Source organism: Coloeus monedula, assembly GCF_965178545.1.
Source record: "Coloeus monedula genome assembly, chromosome: 1".
NCBI classification, from domain to species: domain Eukaryota; kingdom Metazoa; phylum Chordata; class Aves; order Passeriformes; family Corvidae; genus Coloeus; species Coloeus monedula.
In genome coordinates, this window is record NC_138781.1 from 130,113,460 (window position 1) to 130,135,706 (window position 22,247).

Consider the following 22,247-nt stretch of genomic DNA (forward strand, 5'->3'; position numbering starts at 1 on the left):
TCGGTAGGGCTCTCTAGACTCAAAAAATCTCACAGCACTTCATGAAGATGACTACACTAATATCCTACAGATTTCCTGTTTTCATCACCTAAAAATGGTCCATTCTAGTTAATAATGTCTCTCTTCTTTATTTCCCTGGCAGGAAAAAATACAGATGAAAAATTCTCCCGTGTGCAAACTTGCCTGTGAAATAATCTCTGTACACAACAGACAAATGCTATCTTTACACACTGACAGATGTGCTCATTGCTTACTAGAAACAGATTAAACTAAAATACAGATGATAATGTATGAAGAAATTTTTTGCTGTTCTTCATGATGGACAGTTTTCCAAGAAGCCACCAGGAATCTGTCAGAATTCTGTCACAGGCCTACAAGTCTGCAGTGTTCTCTGTTCTGCATCCTGGAGAGGAACTTCTCAAGAGCACAAATTTTTGTATACAATAATCCTCAAGAGATGCCAATAGTTACTGCCATCAAGGACTCTTTTGTGGACATTCTAGAAACAGAGTGAGAAAAAATGCAGTATTTTCTCCCTTTTTCTGCATAACCTACAGCAGATCTCATTAAAGAGTAATTTTTCTCAAGCATTTAAAAAGATTTAATGACATTTTGAGTGCTTTCCTCTACAACTTCTAAATCTCCTTAACTGGATTCTCCACAGTAGCATTATGGAAAACCAGTAAGACTATACAGTAACAGGGCAACTTTATTAAGCACTCTACTTTTCTGACTCTCAAGGAGTGTTGGCTGTGCAGCTCTGATAGATGATGCATTGATAACATGTCAAGTCACAAAAACTGAAGGTTATTACAAAATTCAGAAGCACAAATGGCACATTCTTTTTCAGTACCTGAAGTATAAAGGCTTTTTTTTTACCCTCTTCCTTCTTAAATGCCAGATCTGTTTGATTTTCCTTCTAACTTCCGGATTTTAAAGGTTTTTTTATAAATATTATACCTATCACTTTCAGTGTGCATAGTTCAATGAAAAAACAGCAGCTCTTTCAGCAACAGAACTCTCCAAGATGATACATATTAACCACGGAGTGGGAAAAGTCATAGATTTAAACCCCAGTAGGATACAAACAAAAGAAGTAACTCCAATGGAGGAATGTAACATAGTATTTCTGGAGCAAAGCCTATGACAGTACAAGCAGGGTGGCCCTATCCCACCCACTGAGCAAAATATCTGAAAACCCAGGCTACGTGCTTTATGTCTGCTTGCAAAGGCAAGTAGAATGCACATTGGAATGTAAGAGATATGGATGAGAAGAGATGGAAGATTGGTAATCTGATTGCTACAATTAAGGGGTGAAAGACATATTAACATCAAGCAGCATGCAACCCTTTGTAACTATCAAACTTGTTTTCCTCAGCACTGTCATCCATAGCTAGACAGACCTTTCTGTCCAAAGTTAATTACACAACAAAATGGAAAAATCAACTTGCAGTGATAAATTAGTGTGATGCCTCAAAGCTAAGGGCCCCAGCAGCTTGGATACCCAAAAAGGGACTGGAAAAGGCCTTGAGCAACCTGAACGAAGTTTAACCTGCTTGGAATAAGGGGTCTGAACAGATAAGCTCCTGACATCACTTTCAACATGTACTATTTTACTTAGGAAAGATGACTGGAGCCTGCTATAAAGAATATTAGAACCAAATATATTAAGCTACCCACTGAACAAGTATATATTGATGAGGTGCTTATTTCAACAAGCAACCTAAAAAATTCCACTATCTATTAGCCCAGCAAACCTTAATTTTCCATACCTTATAACTACTGGAAGTGTGCGCTGTTGCTTAGATATAAACCTAAATCCCAGGATTTTTTTAAGTGTTGAAGGCATTACTAGGGTAACAGCTCATAGTGACTCATGCAGTTTATTTACCAAACTTCTCTCTTTTACTACTTTTTACTTGAATGCAACAAGCTGTATTTAAAACTCCATCAAGCAGAAGAATATCACCTTAAAGACAGCAGGACAGACTCAGACACTATACCACAAAATCTGACATCCAACAGTTAAAGGCCTTCCATCCAGAAGCAGCACAAGTGCTGCCAACTTGAGAACTCTCTGAATTTATCAAAGAATAACCATCAAGCTTTGTTGTCACCAACACAGTTTCCCAGACACTGAGGCTGTCCCAAAACCAGCACTGAATACTCATGAGGAGCACCCAAGAGGACTGACATATGACTACAGTGACTGAAATTTCAACATATAAGCATACCAGCAATTACATCTGAAAGTGTTTTCTCTAGGCCCTGCCTTCTTTTTATGCATTAAACTATTTGTTCTAATAATGATGAGTCCTTATTGAGAAGTTCCATGTATCTTATGCTCGTCTCAGAATACAATCACTCAAACTTCAGGCATCACACCTTTTACTCATCTCAGGGATGAACAGCTCTCAGTCTCCCCTCGACCAAATAAGTTCACGTAACTTCTCTACCTTCAACTTTGAACACGTTCACAACTTAATGCCTAGCAGTGACCAGTGATTGTAGAGTTTTCCCAAAGAAAAAACTCTGCTTCCTGTATTAGTAGGAAAGAAAAGTTTAGGGAAAAAGTATTTTTAAAGTATAAGAGCTGACATTAACATTTATTACTTATTTACTCTAAAAATACAAACAACCACTAGTAAGAGCCTAATCTACATTTCTAAAAAACCAACTAAGCTTTGAATAGTCAGGCTCATTCCACTGTACAGCCATTGTCTACCAAGACAGCATTCCCACTAAACCTGCACAGCCCTCCACACCTTGAGCAGTCACGGACCATTTGTCTCCTCTTCTAGAGTAGTTCTGCACTGGGCAAAACATCCCACACCGCTCACCTTAGGTCTCTATCACTTGTACTTCTACCCAAGGGACAAGACATAATCGTTCTTTTTCTTCCTTCAAATTTTTTAAACCTGTTCCACAGTGTAGATACATCCAAAGATGCAGAAAACACCATCAGTAACCACCTCAGTATACAGCACTAACTACAGTAGGTATTATACAATCTACACCTTTGAAGAAGACTTGTGCCTACCATTATTTTTTCAAACAACACAAACTATAGCTCTGCAGGCCAGGGCTTCACCAACTTGCTTATTATCAACAGATATAACAATAAAGAGGAACAAAATCTGACAAATACTTGTGCTTGCAATATACAGTACATGACCTGCTTGTATTGTGTAGTACATGGAAGAACAGGCTGCCCAGAGAAGCTGTGGATGCCCCATCCCTGGAAGAGCTTAAGGCCAGGTAGAATAGGGCTCTGAACAACCTGGTCTAGTGGAATGCGTCCCTGCCCATGGCAGGAGGATCGGAACTAGATGATCGTTAAGGTTCCTTCCAACTCAGGTCATCCTATGATTCTATGAAATCAGAAGTCTAAGATGAAATATAACTCAGGAGCATCATTTGGACTTGAATATGAACAGTAATGCAAAGACAGGAACCATCTCTTCTCCATCTCTATTCTAGTATTTGACAACCTTTGGAAAAAGTACCAAATTATTGTTACCCTCTTATTTGCCAGTGACATTCATCTTGTGCAGTATTAAGGAAGACAATCTTCAAACTGCCCATTAATATACACCATTCGCACATGGACAACACATACAATAGACATCAGCATGACACCAGTGACTCAAAAATGTATAAGGCTATTTTAGAATTTTTTTGAAGCTCAATGTTTAATTCTGCAATATGTACCAAGGCAAATTTTAAAACACTATTCTTTAAAAACTCCAAATGTTTATGGATAAAACAGACAGGTAAAACTACGAACAGAGTAGAAAATAGGAAGATTGGATTAGGCAGAGCTGTATAAGGATAAACAAGGACACAGGATTTAGCTAGCATACACAAACTAAATACAACAGCCACAAAATTCACCTACTAAGGCCCATAAATAACAGCACATCACCCCACATACAGCACAGGCACAATTATAACCAAAGACAGCATGAACACAGAGTCTATTCTTTTAAAGTCCACTGTCTGTTTTGCATTTATTGTTCCCAGAATACAGCTCTTTTTCCTCCCCAATGAGTGGCCTGAGGTTTTGTTCCATCAAAAAAATATATCAAACAAATGAAGTTTATGCTATTTCCCCACAGATTAAATTTACAACCCAAAGTGGGCAACCACAAAGACAAGGAAGACCTCTTCAGTTTCCTTTAAATAAGAGACTTTTCCACTTTATTCTATACAAAAAGATTAAAGTGAAGAACTGATTTAAACTTCTTGTTAACAAAAGGTTTTGAAGATTAAATACTGAACAAAGCTTAAACAAAAGCAAGATTGGTATTATTTAATGAAACTACTGAAGGGAAATAGTCCAAACAGAAAGCATAAAATGAGGATTTGTGATCCAAAGCAGTAATTTAGGGAAAAATCTAAGATTAATGACTGCAAAGTCACAAAGAAGAGCTTTGAAAGCAGTCAAGGAGAAAACTGGAAGCTGCCCTGCTAGATATTTACAAGATATACAGATATATATAGAAATACATAGATATATATATATATATAAGATATTTATAAAAAGCTTCATATGAATCACTTCCTATGCAACAATTGTTACAAGGCCAAATTTCCATGAAGACAGCACTTGCACACCAGCTAGGATGTTCTGAATTATATAAGGGAATTATTTTAGTTATAAGGATTCTCATCATATTAATTCTCATATTAATTATTTAATATCTACAGGCCAGTAGAAGAAATACCAGTGTAACTAGGAGTTCCAGCAGACACCATATTCCTTCATTTCCTCCCAATCTGAGTAATGATTTGAATTGCACCATCAACGTCAGCAAACTCCAAATTATGTAGGTTTGGAATAAACATAGATAGTATCTGTACCAAACTTTTTAGAGGTAAGTTTTGATAAAAGTAGGAGAGGGGAGAAGAAAACAGAACCACCTTTTAATACAATGTGGTAGTACATAGTGATATTCAAGAAGAACAGTGAGCACTAGTAAGACTTTCCTCCAAAACTTTAACATTTGGAAGGAAAAAAACTTTCAGATGTTATGATTGGAAAAAGCAAGGGAAACAGCTCTGTTCTGCCTGTAAGAGGGAAATTGACTGCTATATTTTCATTCTTTATTAAATTTTTATTGACTTTCAAAAACTTTGCATATTTCAGGTTTTAATTGTTCAGAGTTATTTCTCATCACAATTTTAAAACTACAAGCACCCCTAAAGAACCACCAGAAAGCAAAGCAAACTTCTGCTGTTTCAATCAAAAGAGGAACATCCATACATTCTCCTCAGCACAGCAAAGAAATATGGTTTTATTTTAAAAAGCAAACCAAACAAAACTCTTCAGCCAAAAAAGTTGGAAGTAAGAAGATGAAATGAAGCATTTAACATCCCTTGATGAGAAGCAGTAACTAAGTGTTTTGGCAAAGCATCATTCCAACTTCACTCCAAATCTTAAGATTTTTGGTGGATTTTGGATTTTACTGTCAAAGCCTAATAGTATTTTGTACAAACCTCCTCATGAAAGCCCTGAGTCCTTGTTATTGTTAATACTTCAGGGTTAGGCTTTAAGGAGTATAGGCACCACTCTCCCTGCGAACTTGAAGGTAAAATCTCACAGTGCCTGCTACATACAGTGTGCTGGAATTCTCAAAGTCACACAGAATCACAGAATCACCAGGTTAGAAGAGACCTCTAAGATCATCAAGTCCAACTCATGCCCTAACACCTCAACTAAACCATAGCACCAAATGCCACATCCAATCTTTTTTTAAACACTTCAAGGGATAGTGATTCCATCACCTCCCCGGGCAGACAATTCAGTACTTCACCACTCTTTCCGCGAAAAATTTTTCCTAATATCCAACCTATATATCCCTTGGCGCAGCTTAAGACTGTGTCCTCTCGTTCTGTCACTTGCTGCCTGGAGAAAGAGACCCACCCCCAGCTGACCACAACGACCTTTCAGGAAGTTGTAGAGTGTGATAAGGTCACCTCTGAGTCTCCTTTTCTCACAACAGCTCCAGCTCCCTCAGTCATTCCTCATAGGGCTTGTGTTCCAGGCCCCTCACCAGCCTTGTTGCCCTCCTCTGGACACGCTCAAGCGTCTCAACCTCATTCCTGAACTGAGGGGCCCAGAACTGGACACAGTACTCCAGGTGTGGCCTCACCAGTGCCGAGAACAAGGGAAGAATGACTTCCCTGGTCCGGCTGGCCACACTGTTTTTGATACAGGCCAGGATGCCGTTGGCCTTCTTGGCCACCAGGGCACACTGCTGGGTCATCTACAGTCGGCTGTCGACCAGTACCCCCAGGTCCCTTTCTACATGAGCACCATCCAGCCACACCACCCCCAGCCTGTAATGTTGCCGGGGGTTATGGTGGCCAAAATGCAAGACTCGGCACTTGGACTTACTAAACTTCATCCTACTGGACTCTGCCCATGCCAGCAAACCAGTCCCAGCATACCTATAAGCATGCTGAACTGAACTCTCTGGGGAAGAGCACCTTCTCCCCTGTGGAGCATCTCAGACAGCATGATCTACTCCATAAGCCTTCTTTGCAGCTTGGACAAAACAATCTGACAGTATTTTAAATCTTAGTTGTAAAACAGTGAACTTAGAGCTGCTCTTGCCACTCCATTTGAAATCAGCTAAGCTATAAGCACTGGAATATGAAGACTATCCTACTTTAGTTATCAATTTTGTCCTAAATAAACAACAATAACACTAATAAAAAGCCTCTAGGAAATCCCATTTAGATAGTTACATTAACTGGACATCCAACTGCCCTCATAAGGCTAAAAACACCAAAAGTAACACTGGAAATAAACTCTGATGTTGCTTTCTTACACACACATATTACAGTTGACACTTTTCTCACAGAATGGTTTGGGCTGGAAGGGACCTTAAAGGTACCCAGTCCTAACAGCCTCTGCCATGGGCAGGGACATCTGCCACTGCACCAGCTCAGAGCCCCATCCAACCTGGCCTTGAACACTTCCAGGGATGGGGCATCCACACCTTCCTATTCCAGTGCCTCACCACCCTCACCACTCTTTCTTTTGTCCAGCCAAGATCCACCCTCTTCCAGCTTAAAACCATTGCCCCTTGTCCCATCACTACAGGCCCTACTAATAAAGATTGAGAGAGACCTTTTACTTTATGTTGAAAATACACAGTAAGGTCTTCCCAGAGCCTTCTCTTCTCCAGGCTGAACAACCCCAATTCTCTCAGCCTGTCTTCTTTACAGGAGAGGTGCTTCAGCCCTGCGATCATTTTTCTGGCCTCCTCCGGACTTGCTCCATCTTTCATATAGTGCAGACCCCATAACTGATGGAGTACTCCAGGCAGGATCTCACAAGAGAGCAAAGGGTATTTATCAATTTTTAAGTCCACAAATTTATCTGAAATACACTTGCTGAGGTAAATGCAAAAGTCTCTAGCTGAAATTCAGTGCCTTATGTCAGTCAAAGTCAGTCTAGATGGCCCCTGTGATCACCTCCAGCCTAAAGATCAATAGTTTAAGCTTCAGTTACATAAGTACGTGTTATACTTTCAACAATACAAATACCATGCAAGCCATAAAACCTTCTGGCACATAACTCCTAAAGAAGAAATGTAAGAACTGTACTGCTTTACTGACTTCACATAGGAAGAACTGTAACTAATTAAGAGAGAGGCTACTGCACAAAAGTATCTACAGGGGTATTTTGAAATTCATGTAATGCACAAATAAATTATTTTCACTGAAGAGTATCTTCATTTTCCAACTTGTCCAAAGTACAGTTCTTGTTTACCAATCTTTCTCATCCTAAAAAGAAGAAATATGGAGAGGACTAAACATCAGTTTTACCAAGGACAGGGTTATTCATATTGTCCACAGGGAAGCAAACACAGTTATAGGAAGTTATAAAGGTTGTCATACTTGGCAAAGAGCATTGGAAGATTTTGCTTGGCTACAGACACAAATGTTAAGCCAACTTCCCATAGTGAAATTATACTTTTTTTAAAAGTGTTTAAAATTGTATTTTGATTGCAGATTAGGAAAGGATTACACTTCAATTTTTAAAACAACCAAAGTTTCAACACACTATTCGATATAAATTTATGTTCACTAACAACCTTCCATCAAGGTCCATATTTTGGTACTCACTGTGATGCCTTAGGTTTTAACTTTTATATTTTTCAAATTCTGTACTGCGTAGTGTGTAACTCTGAAGTTTCTTGTAGCCTGTTAATTTCTGCTCACTTGTGCTAGGTAGACATAACAAAGCCTCTCTGGGCCTGCTCTTCAAGGACACCCAGACCATCCTAGGCCCAAAAAGTATAAACCAAAAGGCCTCTAAAGGGGGCAAGTGGAGGGGGATTCCATCATTAAACTGAAGCTTTAATTGGAGAATTAACCCTGATATGCAAATGAGCCAAACTTATAAAAGTGCGAAGAACTTGTGACCTGTTGTCCATCTTGGGGTCCATCTTGGCAGTAGCCTCTGGCTCCCCAGGGGGTACCTTTGGAGGCCTTTCCAATAAATACCTACCTTATTCCCTTACTCCTGTCTAGTCTCTGTTTCTAGGAGGCCTCTTAAGGCATCAACTGCAACGTTGACTGATGAATATAGCATATTCCAAACCTAGTTTAATTTTTGCATACAGAACAACTTCTAATTAAAAATATCTCAGCTGTGCAGAGAACATGATATGTTTGAATGTATGTATTTGTATATACATTGCCCTCACAATAATGAACAATGTAATATTGTGAACTAAGTACATTTTTAAAAGAGATGCAAATAACAATTAACCAAATACATGTAGTACTAAACCAGTAAAATACCATGGTGAAAACTATCTTTGTCTCTCATAATTACACTTTACAAGTAGGATCATGTAGATCTCAAAAGAGAAAAAATATCACAGGAATAGGATTTGTATGCCTAATATTCAACAGGTTTTCCTGAACTGTACTTTTAGTATCAAAACTTCTTTGTTGTCTAGAAATCTCCATTGAAAAAGCCATTTGCAGCTTTTTTCTGTTTGAAGATGGGTATTTCTTAACCTTATCATCGAGATGCAGTATACAAACTGTTCTTCAACTCATGAAAGAGCATTAATTATTCAAAATATTTTGTAAACATATGTAAGTTACCAATGCCTTATTTCATGTTGCTAACTCAAGTGTAGCAGTACTGTTCACAAAACAAATGTCAATTTTTTCAATTAACAGACTAATCTCATATGTCCTACAACAAATACTGTGCTATCAGAGTAAATGCAAATTAAGGTGCTTTTTTTAGACAATTATGGCTATCCCTGCCCATTATCAGAAGAGTCAAAGGTTTACACTATTGCATTTGAGTCTGGGTGTTTTGGTATTATATACAGTGACACGCGTGACTAAAATTTAAAAACATACTTTTTTTTCCTGTGACTCTATGTAACTGAGCATGTGCTTAGGAGGAATAGCATAAAACATTAGAGTACGTCTGGGAAGGAGCAGGTCAGCACAGCTGTATCATGAAAATTAATCATCTGTTGCTTCTGGATCCTTTTTTGAAACTTCTTCATCAATCAGCTGCCCATTTAAAACCAGAAAGTCATATTGCTAACACACTGTAATGCTACCCAAACCACCAAGGCTTACCCAACAACTCTTACAAATGTACAATCTGCTGCACTGGTTGACTCAATACCAGCTTCTTTGTGTTTGTAGTAAAAGGAAGGTTTTTCATTTACCTTCTCCTTTTGACTGGATACACAGCAAAGAAACTGCAAAACAAGACTTTCATAAAGGATTTCAAATGCAGCTTTGAAAATACGCTGTTGACTAGGCAAGTGGATCATTTACTGAACAACGCTGAGCTAAGACTTCATTTCACAACACAAAATAGCACAGAATTTGGTCACAATAAAGCTGCTTATTTTTCTTGAAATTAAGTAACTTCTATATAGAATTTAAAACATGAAGTTCCTTTCAAGGATAACTTTCTAGCACGCAAATAGAACATTAGCATCTAAATCACAGAAAGTAGGTGAACCTACTGCATGGATTATGTCAAAAAGAAAATCTAACCAGATGGGCACACACAGTCCTAAGAACAGCCCGTGGTGTTTTGAACCCAGTACCTGCCTGTGCAGCTTGACTGCTTAGACAGAACTCTGCATCGCTTCTCTGAACAATTACATGTGTGTCCCTGCATTTTAAGCTACCATGCTGGAATGGGACACCGGCAATCCCACACAACTGCACTGTCACAGCTTCAGCCCAACATTTTCTCTATTTATCACTACTCTGCTCTTCCAGGCACTTTTTTTTTCCAGGTTCCTAGGGGACAGAATGCTGTTTCAATAGTCATAATAGGAGAATAACTGGGATCTCCCACAGCAACACCAGCTGTAATTATCCTGTTGATAACAGTAACCACTAGAAAGGATTTCAATTCCTATTTAACTGTTACATTATGGTTACATGCACCTTCTTCCAGATATCTCAGTCAAGCCTAGACAGCTGACATGCACTTTCTTTTCTCCATAATACTGGCAATACCAACACAGTTTAATTTTGGGGATTTCACTCTGACAGCCAGTCATCAAAGGCATATTCCTACCACTCATGGACCTCCAGCAATGCCAAAGCAACCACTTGCCAACCCAGAGCTATCTGGAGTGAGTTCCAGGAAACAACTGCTCCAGAGATGTGATCTTCATCTTCCTCAAGTCAACCAAGGACAGAGGGCCCAGGGCCTTCCCACATGAATTTGTGTCCCCAAGTATACCTTTGTGATAGGCAGCATTGACAGTGTTACTGTACTACAATTAAGTCCTCCAAAGGGGCAGCATGCATCATTCCTCTGCTGTCCAACATCAGAAGTCTTGTCTACTCCATTTCAGAGAGTGTTGCTCCGACACCATGTGAGTTTTACTAATCCTGTCATGCAAGCACTTCTGTCACATGCAAAGCAGGTCAGGTCATCTGACAGACCCAGCTGTGCCTACAGCTGGGACAAACCCAAGTCAGAACAGACAAGTTTTGGTGCGTCAGCCAGAGCATTCACAGGGCAGAACTGCTCCTTCACAGAGGTCAAAAGAAGGACAAACAGGCTCATTCCTACTTTAATACAAACGAGCATTTCGAGCAGATCCCTGAGAGGATGCTGAGAAGGCTGGGACACAGTCCTTATTTAGCACGAACCTGAAAGCACCAGGACGTGTTCACAGCATAGCATGAGCAAACATAACCCAAGTTTCTCAAATGCAGAATTACAATATGGCAAAGCAATCAAGAGAAACTTCCAGGTAAAGACTACTCATTCCAGATCCCGCAAACCCCACAACTGCCCAGTCCCTCTCTCAGTCAGTCAGCAGTTTCCAGCACCTGAATGCTGTTCAGAAGATAATCCACCTAAAAGAGTAACCTCTGTGCCTGGCATATGGGTTTTATTAAAGGTTGTTATATTTGTAATCAAACCAAGAATGTTATTTGTTATTTATTAGCACTAGCAAAGCATTCCAGCCACACAAAAATTACAGGTGTCCTAAGAAATATTACACTATGAAAATTACAAGTGAAAATTGTACTAAATATTAATCAGCATTTTTGCTCTCAAATGACTGCAACTTCAGGAAAATTATCTTCTAAATGCTAACTTAGGTGAGAAGAGAGATTGAGAGAAATATTTCCCATCAATTATTAGCTGAAAATAATTCGGAATGTTTCTTACTATATGATTTCAAAACATCCAGTGTCACATATTATTTTAACCTGAGAATGCCCAGACACTGCACAAGCAAGACAACTACACATTCTTTATAAAGATACCTGTATAGCTGACAGAAACGTAATACATTCCTTTAAAATTGTCACTTTTGTGTTTTAGTTTTTAATTTCTTCCCTAAAACATAAACAGATAAAACAGTTCTTTATATGAGCTATTTAAGTATTTTTGTTTTCTTTTTTAATGAAAACTGGTATTTTATTTTTTACATAGTGACAAGACATTTAAATACACAGATGCCCTTCTCAAACTTACAAATCCTTTCAGCAAAGAATCTGTGGCTAAATTAATTTAAAAATATGTATGTGTGTGGAAGAATAATTAATAATCTCTTTCAGAAATTAGTTATTATAATGTACTGATAGCAATCCAATCCCTTCTATCTGAACTACAGACAATATCAGTTGCGTTTCTTCTTGATAAATGCCTTCCCTTCAAACACAGTATTCACGGAATTAAATAGGAACTTCCCCAGATGTGCCGCTTTTCGTGCCACATCTGGAAACAAGCGGTGCCCTCTGCTGTGCCGGGCGGGGATGTTCACCCAGCCCCCGGCGCAGCATCCCTGCCCGGCTGGGCTCAGCAGGCTGGCCGAGCCAGGGGCTGCAGATCCCTCCTTCTGAGCAAGGACAACTTTCTGCTCGACTAACCAGTCCCTGACACGCACCTGATGGTTGTACCCTGCTGCTCTCTCATAAAAAAAGTCCCAACAGAGCAGCTCATGACACTGTGACACATATAGCAGACTAGCTGCAAAGCTCACATAATGATAGCCCATTTCTACCTAAAAGGACATTTGACAAACTTCACCACTCATATTTTAAACATTTTTAGACTACTTAGTTCACAGTGAAGAAAAAATGTGCACTTATTCTTAATTAGTTACTTTATTCTTACATTTTCTTCGAACTTTGGTAACTGAGCTAATAACACAGCTCAAAAACCATTTATCTATCTGTATCATAAATCACCTGCTTCCTAAAGACAAGGTTTCCTATTTTACTAGGCAAGCAGCTTTAATCCATTAATGAAGGTAACACATAAAGCATTTGGTGTCCTTCTAAAAGATTTTGTTAAGCAATTCCATAGAGAAAAAAAGAACTTTAAACTTTAAACTTTTTATAATGCAAAACTTAAATATAAAAATGAAGAAGGAAAATGCAGTAAGAAGGGAGTTGCCTGCTGTACACAAATATCATGTGGGTCTATCAGGATATTTGGCTTACCAAATTGCTACCTTTTAAACAATTTTAATCAACATTTAAGTGCCTTGTCTGTAAGTTTCCCTATTTACAAAACAGTAACAACAGAACTGTAAACCAAAGGTGAAAGCCAAAACACAAACTCAAACCCTTAAAAAATTACCAGCACAGCAGAGACACCACCAGGCAACTCTGAGGTAAGGTCAGCAGCACACATTGCTGCAAAAAAACTTAAAGAGCTACCTAGGAAAAATATCATCACGCTTTTTGAATCATCTGAAGACAAACACGTATCAACATACCAATTTATCAAGTTTACTTATATTTGCCTAAACTAAGCCACTGCCAACCAAATATCAGCCAGTTCATACAGTTTCAAAAATGAAGGAACAGCTGACATAAGAAACCCATACAGGAACATTATCAAGCCTCTTCCCAAAAGAAAGAGAAACACAAAGAATTCAAACACCTCTGGCTCTTACAGGACGAAGCATAGCAAAAGACAGGCAGCACTTGTGAGCTAAGATAAGGAACACGAGTTTTCCTCTGATTATGTAGCTCAGATAAGGGATGAGCAAGACCACATTCCTCCTGCTTCAAGGAGCAGATCCTGCAGTTGCTGGGTGCCCCAGAAAGGGACTGCAGCTAGAGACACCACACCCCCTCCTGAGGGAAGCATGTTGCTCCACTTAGAAGGATCTTATCAAAAGATCTTCTAAATCTTTGGGTTTTTCCATCAGCATCCAGTGCATCCTCCCACAAGTATTACCCAGCTTTACCAGAGCAGCATCAGGGTTGCTCCCAGCTGTGGAAAGTTTATTTACCAAATAACACACTTTCTAGCAATCAAATATTAGCTAAAAGCAGTGATAATAATTTCAAGAAAACTACACAAAATGAACAGATTTCACTGCAGTCAGATCCCTTTCATTTCCCTCTTGTTTCATGCCACCTTCCACTGCTAACTCATTCTCACCAAAATCCACTCCTTCGTCTGTAGACTCTTCAAAAAGCAATCAGTGAATAAACACTAATCACACTCAAGACTCAGTGAGCACTACCTGGGCTACGAACAGCATGAAGTAGACTCATGATAATCTTCATCTCATTGTTATGCTTTGAACATCACTAGGAACTGCAAAGCAAGCTACTTTCCTTCCTCTGGTTCAAGTGAAAAAGTAAAGCAAAGTGTAGAGAAATTCAGAGTTGTGGTCCAGATACTCATTTTAAAACCCTAGTTTGACTTCTAGTAACGCATTATTTATATTTGTGTATACAGTTTCACTTAAAAATGATGTCAATACAATGTAACATTTGAGTTATTTAAGAAGCTTTAAAGGCTTGATGACAATTCATTTACAGATAAAAAGAGAGTATGTAGATAGAAAATGTTTCCAGCTACTCACTCCAACAGAAAAACAAAAAGGGGGGAAAACTTAACCCCCCAAAAGCCCCAAAGTAGCATTCAGTATCTCCTACAACTACATCAAGTCACTCTGCTCCCAAACTCTTCTGCAGACATCCCCTTGGATGGTTAGGCAAACCTTTAATCTTTGCACAGCCAGCCTTGCTAGTGTGGACTTCCAATGGAAAACAGAATGTTGTAGATTATGCAGTAATTTGGGATATTAGGTCTTTGATTCAGTGACAGGCATTTCCAGTTCTACACCTCCAGTACCAGACCAGTCCCGCCATAATAATTCACAGCTTTAATGTCCATGTCCTACTGAGCGCACTTCAAGTAATCCCAGCCTCAGGTGTGGTCAAACAGAACTGAAAAAGTTACAAAAAGAAGAGTGTCAAGGATAAAGACCAGCATGGAATCACTTCCACCTGAGGAATAATCAGAGGTCAGGGTTTTTCAGCTTGGAGGAGATATTCTGGAATATGTTAGTACACACACAGAGCTTTTTCTTGTTTCCCTACATGTCTGCTAATGGGCACTGTCACAATCTGTGGGGAAAATCAGCATGACAAAACTCAATGCACTGCTAAAGAAAGTGATGGTTATTCACAAAGTCTCTACCTTTATTTTACTACTCACTCTTTCCCAAGTTCCATCCACTCACATTCCCATACCCCCGGATTCCCAACAAGCATCTGGGGAAAAACCATTTGTGTACAACACCGGGAATGAAGGCTGCCAGCTATCAAGGCCTCACCACACCTCTGACATTATTCCTGTTTGACAATGGTGAACTAGGTTTTGGACAAATCTTTTACACCCTTCAGGAGTCAACAGTTGTTGACAAGGTGGTCCTTTGCTTCAGAATTCTACTTAGTGCAGCCTCAATAAATAGCAGACTGCTGCTCACCACCTCTCTCTCTCCATGACTGATTCATGGTGGAGTAACAGGAGAACAAATGGCACATAAGATACGGGATACAATTCTGTAACCCTCCTTGTGCACTACAGGAGCAGGGTCTGCTCTTGATGAATCACTTGCGCTGCAGCTTATCAGAGTGCAGGCCTTGCCAAGCACACCATCCTGATTTTACTGCCAAGGACAGCTTCACAGTGAACTGTGGTTTTTCACATTAATATGCAGCATGCTTTCAACCCTTGTACTGCTGTTTCTTTTGCTGGCTTCACACATGTACAATTCTACAGGTGTTTCACTCATAAAAGCCTTTATATTTCCTCTGGAATACTGGTTTAACAGGTCTTTGATCAGACCCAATAAAATCCTTAAGAAATTTTCCACATCCTCCCTGCCAGCCTGTAAAAGCCAGAATACAGCTTTACCCATGCAGCAGTACCTTGCATTCTACACAACCAAAACTGCTTGCACGCTTTCTACATTACATTTTTGTAGGAGCATGTTAAAAAGAAATATGAGCTGTCCACATTTCTGTAGGTTAGTTATTATGCAGGGTGAAGTGGTGAGAAGAGAGAATAACTAAGTTATTAGGGTTGATCTCTGGAAATCATCCAGTCCAACCCCCCTGCCACGGCAGGGACATCTAGAGCAGATGACACAGGAATGTGTCCAGGTGGGTTTCTGGGTTTCGAATGTCTCCAGAGAGAGAGACTCCACAACCTCCCTGGGCAGTCTGTTCCAGTGCTCTGCCTCCCTCAGTGTAAAGAAGTTTCTTCCTCATGTTGAGGTGGAACTTCTTGTACTTTAGTTTATGGCCACTGCTCTGCATTCTGTCGCTGGGCACCACTGAAAACACTCTGGCACCATCCTCTCCACACCTGCCTTTAAGGTATTTATATATATTGATGAGATCCCCTCTCAGTCCTGTCTTGACCAGACTTAACAGGCCCAGCTCCCGCAGTCTCCCCTCGTAAAAAAGATGCTCCAGACCTCTCATCATCTTTCTAGCCTTCCGCTGGTCCCTCTCCAGAAGCTTCTCGTCTCTTTTGTACCGAAGAGACCAGAACGGGACACAGCATTCCAGATGTGGCCTCACTAGAGCCGAGTAGAGGACGCTGCGTCGGCTCGATCCCCTCGCGCCCTCACCTGCCGGGAGCCAGAGCCCGCGGTGCCGCTGCTCGGGCGCTGCTCCGTTCGCTGCGGGGAAGTCTCGGTGGCCCCTGGCGCGGCCCCGCTGCCCCTGCGGACCACGGGCACCGCCACCCGCCATGCCCGGCCCCACAGCGCCGCCGCCATCGCTGCCCGGGGGCGGTACCTCCACCCCGGGCGCAGGCGCAACGCGCTGAGGCGGACGGCGCCATCTTGAGTGAGGGACGGCGGGCGCCGCACCGCCCCCAGGCGACAGCGACTGCATGAGGGGGACAGAGCGGGAGCTGCGCCAGGGAACGGTGGGTCGCAATCTGGGGGAATTTCTTCACGGCAGAGGTAATTACACATTGCAGTGTGCTGCGCAGGGAGGGGGTGGAGTCACCCTCCCTGGAGGTGTTTAAGGAAGGACTGGACGTGGCACTTCATAGAATAACCTGAGTTGGACAGGACCCACAAGGATCATCGAGTTCAAGCCCTGGTCCTGCACAGGACACCCCAAGAATCACACCATGTGCCCGAGAGCATTGCTCAAACGCTTCGTGAACTCCATCAGGTTTGGTGCTGTGGCCATGGCCCTGGGGAGCCTGTTACAGTGCCCAAACACTGCATGAAAAATCTTGTAATACCCAACCTGAACGTCCCCTGACACAACCTTCTGCCATTCCCTTTTGTGCTCCACTTAGTGGCATGGTCTAGGTGACAAGATGCTGTTTGGTCATAGGTTGGACTCTCTGGTCTCAGAGGTACTTTCCAGCCTAATTGATTCTGTGATTACCACAGTAGCCCTGAAAGCAAAGCTTCAGTGGTCACAGCAGCCCCAAGGCCACCTGCACTTGAGGAAAGGAAGATGTGGGCAGAGGAAGATGCAGCAGAAGCTCCTGGGAGTGTAATAATGTGTTATAATAAAAGGACTGCCATGTGGCCTTAAAAAAATTAAAAGCCTTCCTTCAGAATACAGAAAGCTCAGCTCTGGACTAGATGGCCTTTCTCTTTGTCAGTTAGATAAATAAATAAAAGCCCCATCCAGTAAGGATCATGTTCCAGAAGAACCTGTCCTACGCGGTACTGACCCAGAAGAGGAAGAGCTACATTCTCTCTATACCATTCAGTTCTCTGTTCCTTTGTTAAGGCGGAGCTGGCAAGGGGCTGAAGGAACATGTCAACCCATTTTCTGAACTTCACGCTGTAACCAGAGCAGTTTAATTTTATGTCGTGGCAGAGCATTGGAACAGGCTGCCCAGGAAGGTCGTGGATTCTCACTCTCTGGAGACATTCAAAACCCACCTGGACACCTTCCTGTGTAACCTGTTCCAGAGGTGACCCTGCCTCAGCAGGGAGTTTGGACTAGATGAACTCCAGAGGTCCCTTATAACCCTAACAATTCTGTGATTTTGTAATTTTATGTAGGCCACTAGAAGGCAACCTAGGCTCAGTCTTCTCTGGAAATGCCAAGCTCAGCCATGTAGATTATTCCCCCCCGTACTGTGGTTTGTATCAGCACTGCTTTGAACCAAACTTAAAGGACTGTTTCAATTAGAAATAAAATTTCCTTACTTGTTTACATTATCCTCCGTGTTCACAGGACAATAAATTCCTCACATACAGATTTTTATTAAGCTTCTCACATGTAATTAAGCATACATTCTATATCTGACATGCTAGCAAGGTTGTCAGGAGCCAACTTTTTTCCCTCCAGACACCTGTGTCTGCAGTTGAAGTTTCATGGATTTCACACAAATGTAGCAAAACTTGTTTCCAGTTCAAAGCATGGTGATAAAACGTTCTAACCATGTGGCAGAAACACACGAAACACAAGAAATTTGAGGAATACAGCAGACAAAACAAGGTGTAGGAGGGCAGATCTTTTAAGAGAGCTATGCTGACTGATGACACTGTGTACCTCTCAAAACAGACTTCTGGAGTCAGGAACAGGGGTGTTGCTTGAGGTACAGGCCTTAAATACATAAAAAAGAGTAAGACAGGGTAGCAGATGTTTTCAGGGTTCAGCCTGCAAGGGAAACAACATTAGGATTTAGGAGCAATTCTCTTGATGACTGAAAAAGAACAACTTCCAGGGTCAGGCTTATTCTTCCAGTCCATGCTTTGTTAGTGTGAATGTGACACCACCACATGTGAATGAAGATGAATCTATTTGTGACTGGTCAAATGTTCAGAAGAGTGTTATCTTACCACAGTGACATCCTGTACAAAAAACAAGACTGAAAATGTTATGGTGACTGAACCAAACCAGCACTATGAGACATCTTGCATTGGTCAGAAGTTTCCTAGGTGGACAATGCATGGACAGATGGGTAAGTTTTAGATGTTCTGTATTACCTATCCACGCCTGCTGTATGAGGAGCACACTCATAAGACAATACATTCCTACCCATGTGTGATCCTGCTATAACTTGTGTAAAGCCTGCTGAAACTGAAGTCCTTTCTTTAGCTGGGAGTGATCCTTCCTCCTTGTCCAGTGTCCTAGTCCAGTGTCCCTTGCAGGCAACACTCAACTGAAACAATCACAAGGGAGCCAAGTAACAAGCTTCAGTTTGGCAGCAGCAGTAGATTGATAAGGATTAAGTTGAGCAGTAGTTACAGATTGAAGAGAAATTATGTATCCACAGTATCTGTACAATATAATTCACTTCTCAAAAGAGTTTTTTTTTTTCATTGCTATATTTTAAAGGTTGCCTTCAAATTACAGGTAAGTCCTTTAAATGCTTGAAAGGCATAGAAATTCCCCTTCCCACACAAAACTCCAAACAATGTATTTTAGTTTCAAAAATATTTTGAACCCACAAACAAGCTTGGTATCAGTTAATTGGGTAAAATAACTACGTGCTAAATAAAAGCACATCTGGTGGAAAGAGCGCAGAGAATGTTACAAGTGTGCTTGGTTTTTGCTTGCAGCATCTGGCAGTGGGTAGCAGGACGGAGGTAGAAATCTCAGTGGGTCTCTTCCTCTGTCTGTTCTGCAATAGTTTCTGTGGCACTGGCATTGGCAGCAGAGTTGAGAACTTCTCCAAAGTCTCCCCCAGCAGGTTTGCTTCCTCCAACTTTAGACTAGAAGACAGAGAGAGCCCCAACATAGCACAGTAGTTACTTGGCATGCCAAACATGCTTAACTGTACAAAACCAGTACCTCTGCATGAGTTTAATAACTCTCTTCAACAAAGCAGCTTTTCCAGGTCTAAGAGACCTCCACAATATTCTGAAAACAAATCCGTACGTATCTGGCAGCAAACACTCACCAGCAGATTAGTTCTTCTAAAGGCATCCTCCTGTATGAGGTGCAGGCAGCCCATTACTTTATTTGCAAATCATTAGGCAGAGAAACCACTTCCACAGTACTTAAAAAGTTGTTCATCTAAGCAGCTCTTCAACAGTTTACCAGTAACTAAAAAACAGGCTGCCCAGAATCTACTTGAGTCTTTTCTCCACATCCACAGCTCTAGAATCACCAAGGTGTTTTAGTAATTCTTACCTTTAGGTTTTCAACTTTTTCCTCAAAGGATTTGAAAGTAGGAGAATTTCTAGGAAAATAAAAAAAAAGGAAGCACGGAATTAAAACCACATCTAGTTAACCTATAAATATCACAAATCAGGCAGACAGTTGCTTTTTCCCAACAGCAACATGAGATTTGTCTGGGGCTCTTTCCCTTAAAGATAGCCTAAAAATAGTTTACATCTGGACCCCCCAACTACTACAAAATTAAAATTCAAACATACTCAAATTGCAAGCTCACTTTCATCTTTGGCAACTAAACACTGTCAGGTCCAGCAACAGGATCCTTCATATCAACATGGAAGGGAGAACTAGCAAGTATTTTAGATTTGGCTTATTATTCCCAGTGATTTCAAACAGGTTTCTGGCTTAAAGCACTTGTTCAGAAAAATCTTAGTCCTCACTTCTGGTTAGCCTAATAAATTATTACTGAAGAAAGCTCATCAACGTTTTTTCACTTTTTATAAGAAAACTAGTTCAGTTTACTTTGCTACATGTTCACTTAATAAAACATGGTTCACAGTGGCATTTTCTGCTAACATGTTAAATTTAAGCAAGACTCCCCCTTGCCTTTAAGTGCCAAAGGCAGCTGTAATTACAAATGGTAAGTTCTGCATACAAAGAGCAGGACAGTTTGGGATTTCCAGTGCTGAGGGCTGGTGTATAATTCATTAGGGTCAGAAGAGTGGCTTAATGCTCCAAATAGCTGTCACTGCCATGTGCAAATTTGTGCAACATTTTGTACACTTTTTCTGCCTTTATGTAGGATGGAAAATGCTTGCCTTCAGTGGACCGGGACTAAGGATTGATGGACTCAAAAATGTATTATATAAATATTAAAGACAAGGGTGTTTTTCAAAAGAAGTCTACAGCTTCCCTTCGCTTGGCGTTTGTGTAGGTCACTCACACTTAGCAGCACTCTTTTCCTTGGGAAAGCACACAGTGATACATGCATCAAACCAGACTCTCTCAGGAGATGGAGGGACACAGTGCCAAGCAAGAGGAGAGAAAAGGCAAGCACCCCAGATCACCAAGAGACTTTTTGTGAAACCACAGGGGCTTTTTTACTCACTTTCATTTTCAAAAACATATGCCAAGCTACTGCCTTTTAAACTTGGAATCACTTAGTAGCATTACATTTTAACAGACAGGGAAAAGCTGTTACAGTTTTCCAAACAGCAGGGAAATGTCACATTCCAGCTGTTTGATAACCCCCTCTGTTAAGCAGAAATAAAACAAATTTTATCCTATATGTACAGGAAATCCACTACAAAGCTGGGTGGGGTTTTGGGGTTTTTTTTAAAACTATGTTAGCTGACTTAAGTTCACTTTGACTTGATTCCACACATGAAAATAAATAAACCAAACAGCTGGATTATGCATACATTACCTCATAATAGGCATACTAATTGAATGTTGTATGGAGCGTATACTAAATGCCAGCATTAAGAGAAAAGAAAGCGAAAAGTTAGTTTAAGTATTACATTGAGAAGAAATTGGCTTAGAGAGCTGACTTCTGTAGACTACCTTTGGTAGACAGCCAAACAGTCTTACAGAGTCTTAGATAGTAACTGCTTGGATTTGCTTTCTTAAATTGCTTAGCCATGCACACACACACACAAGTACACCAGAGCAAAAGCTGCAGCAACCTTTTTCTCTTTTAGAAAGATTCAAGTGCCATGCTTCTTAGTACTTGGTTCTGCTTAGCTGCAACAGTCTGTCTACACCTTGAGCTTCTCAAGCAACAGGAGTCATGCTGCATTTACAGTTTTGCCGATAGCAAGTAGCAAACACTTGAGAGATCAATCAACTAATCTTCCTACTGAAAGAATTATCCCTACCTCCAGAAGGCTTCCATTTCAATTCAGTGTTAAGTTTTTTATGCTCATCGATACAAATTATCTACTCATCAATATACATTATCCAACAAAAGCAGTCACATCAGTCAGTATTCAAGGTCAGGTTTATGCTGGTAGCAGGGATAAAGTCCTAGTCCTGTGTTCTGAAATTCATGGAGGATTTCTGTAACCTGCCAGTGTTCCTATACAGTTACTGTTTGTCTAGCAAGAACACACATCTACTCCTAGAAGGTGACTGGATATAGATTAAGGAGCTCCCAAATAACCTCAAGACCTGCCATCAAATTTAGTTCCATATAGAAAATGCCTGTTTACTGTCAATACAAACAAGCCTTATATGTTAAATGTTTCTTATCAAATACCACAACAGTAACTTAGAATTATTACAAGTGATGATCTCAGTTTTTCATACCTATATATGGAATGTCAAAGTTTGTCTAGGCTTTATGA

General features: G+C 40.6%; 1 protein-coding gene across 4 annotated transcripts in view; it reads right to left on the reverse strand.

Moving 5' to 3' along the window:
• LOC309571226 (tumor protein D52-like) overlaps positions 1 to 22,247 on the reverse strand; it is a gene marked incomplete at its 5' end in the record, with an annotated part of 126,920 nt that overhangs the window by 68,580 nt on the left and 36,093 nt on the right. For 2 of the 4 annotated variants that reach the window (XM_082278531.1, XM_082278532.1), the window contains 3 exons: positions 19,161 to 19,496; positions 19,918 to 19,966; positions 21,329 to 21,370. In XM_082278531.1, the coding sequence (XP_082134657.1) occupies positions 19,380 to 19,496; positions 19,918 to 19,966; positions 21,329 to 21,370 (208 nt within the window). In that variant the 3' untranslated portion in view covers positions 19,161 to 19,379. Of the gene's footprint in view, positions 1 to 19,160; positions 19,497 to 19,917; positions 19,967 to 21,328; positions 21,371 to 22,247 lie in introns of those variants that run through there. The other 2 variants (XM_082278533.1, XM_082278534.1) reach the window with 2 other exon arrangements.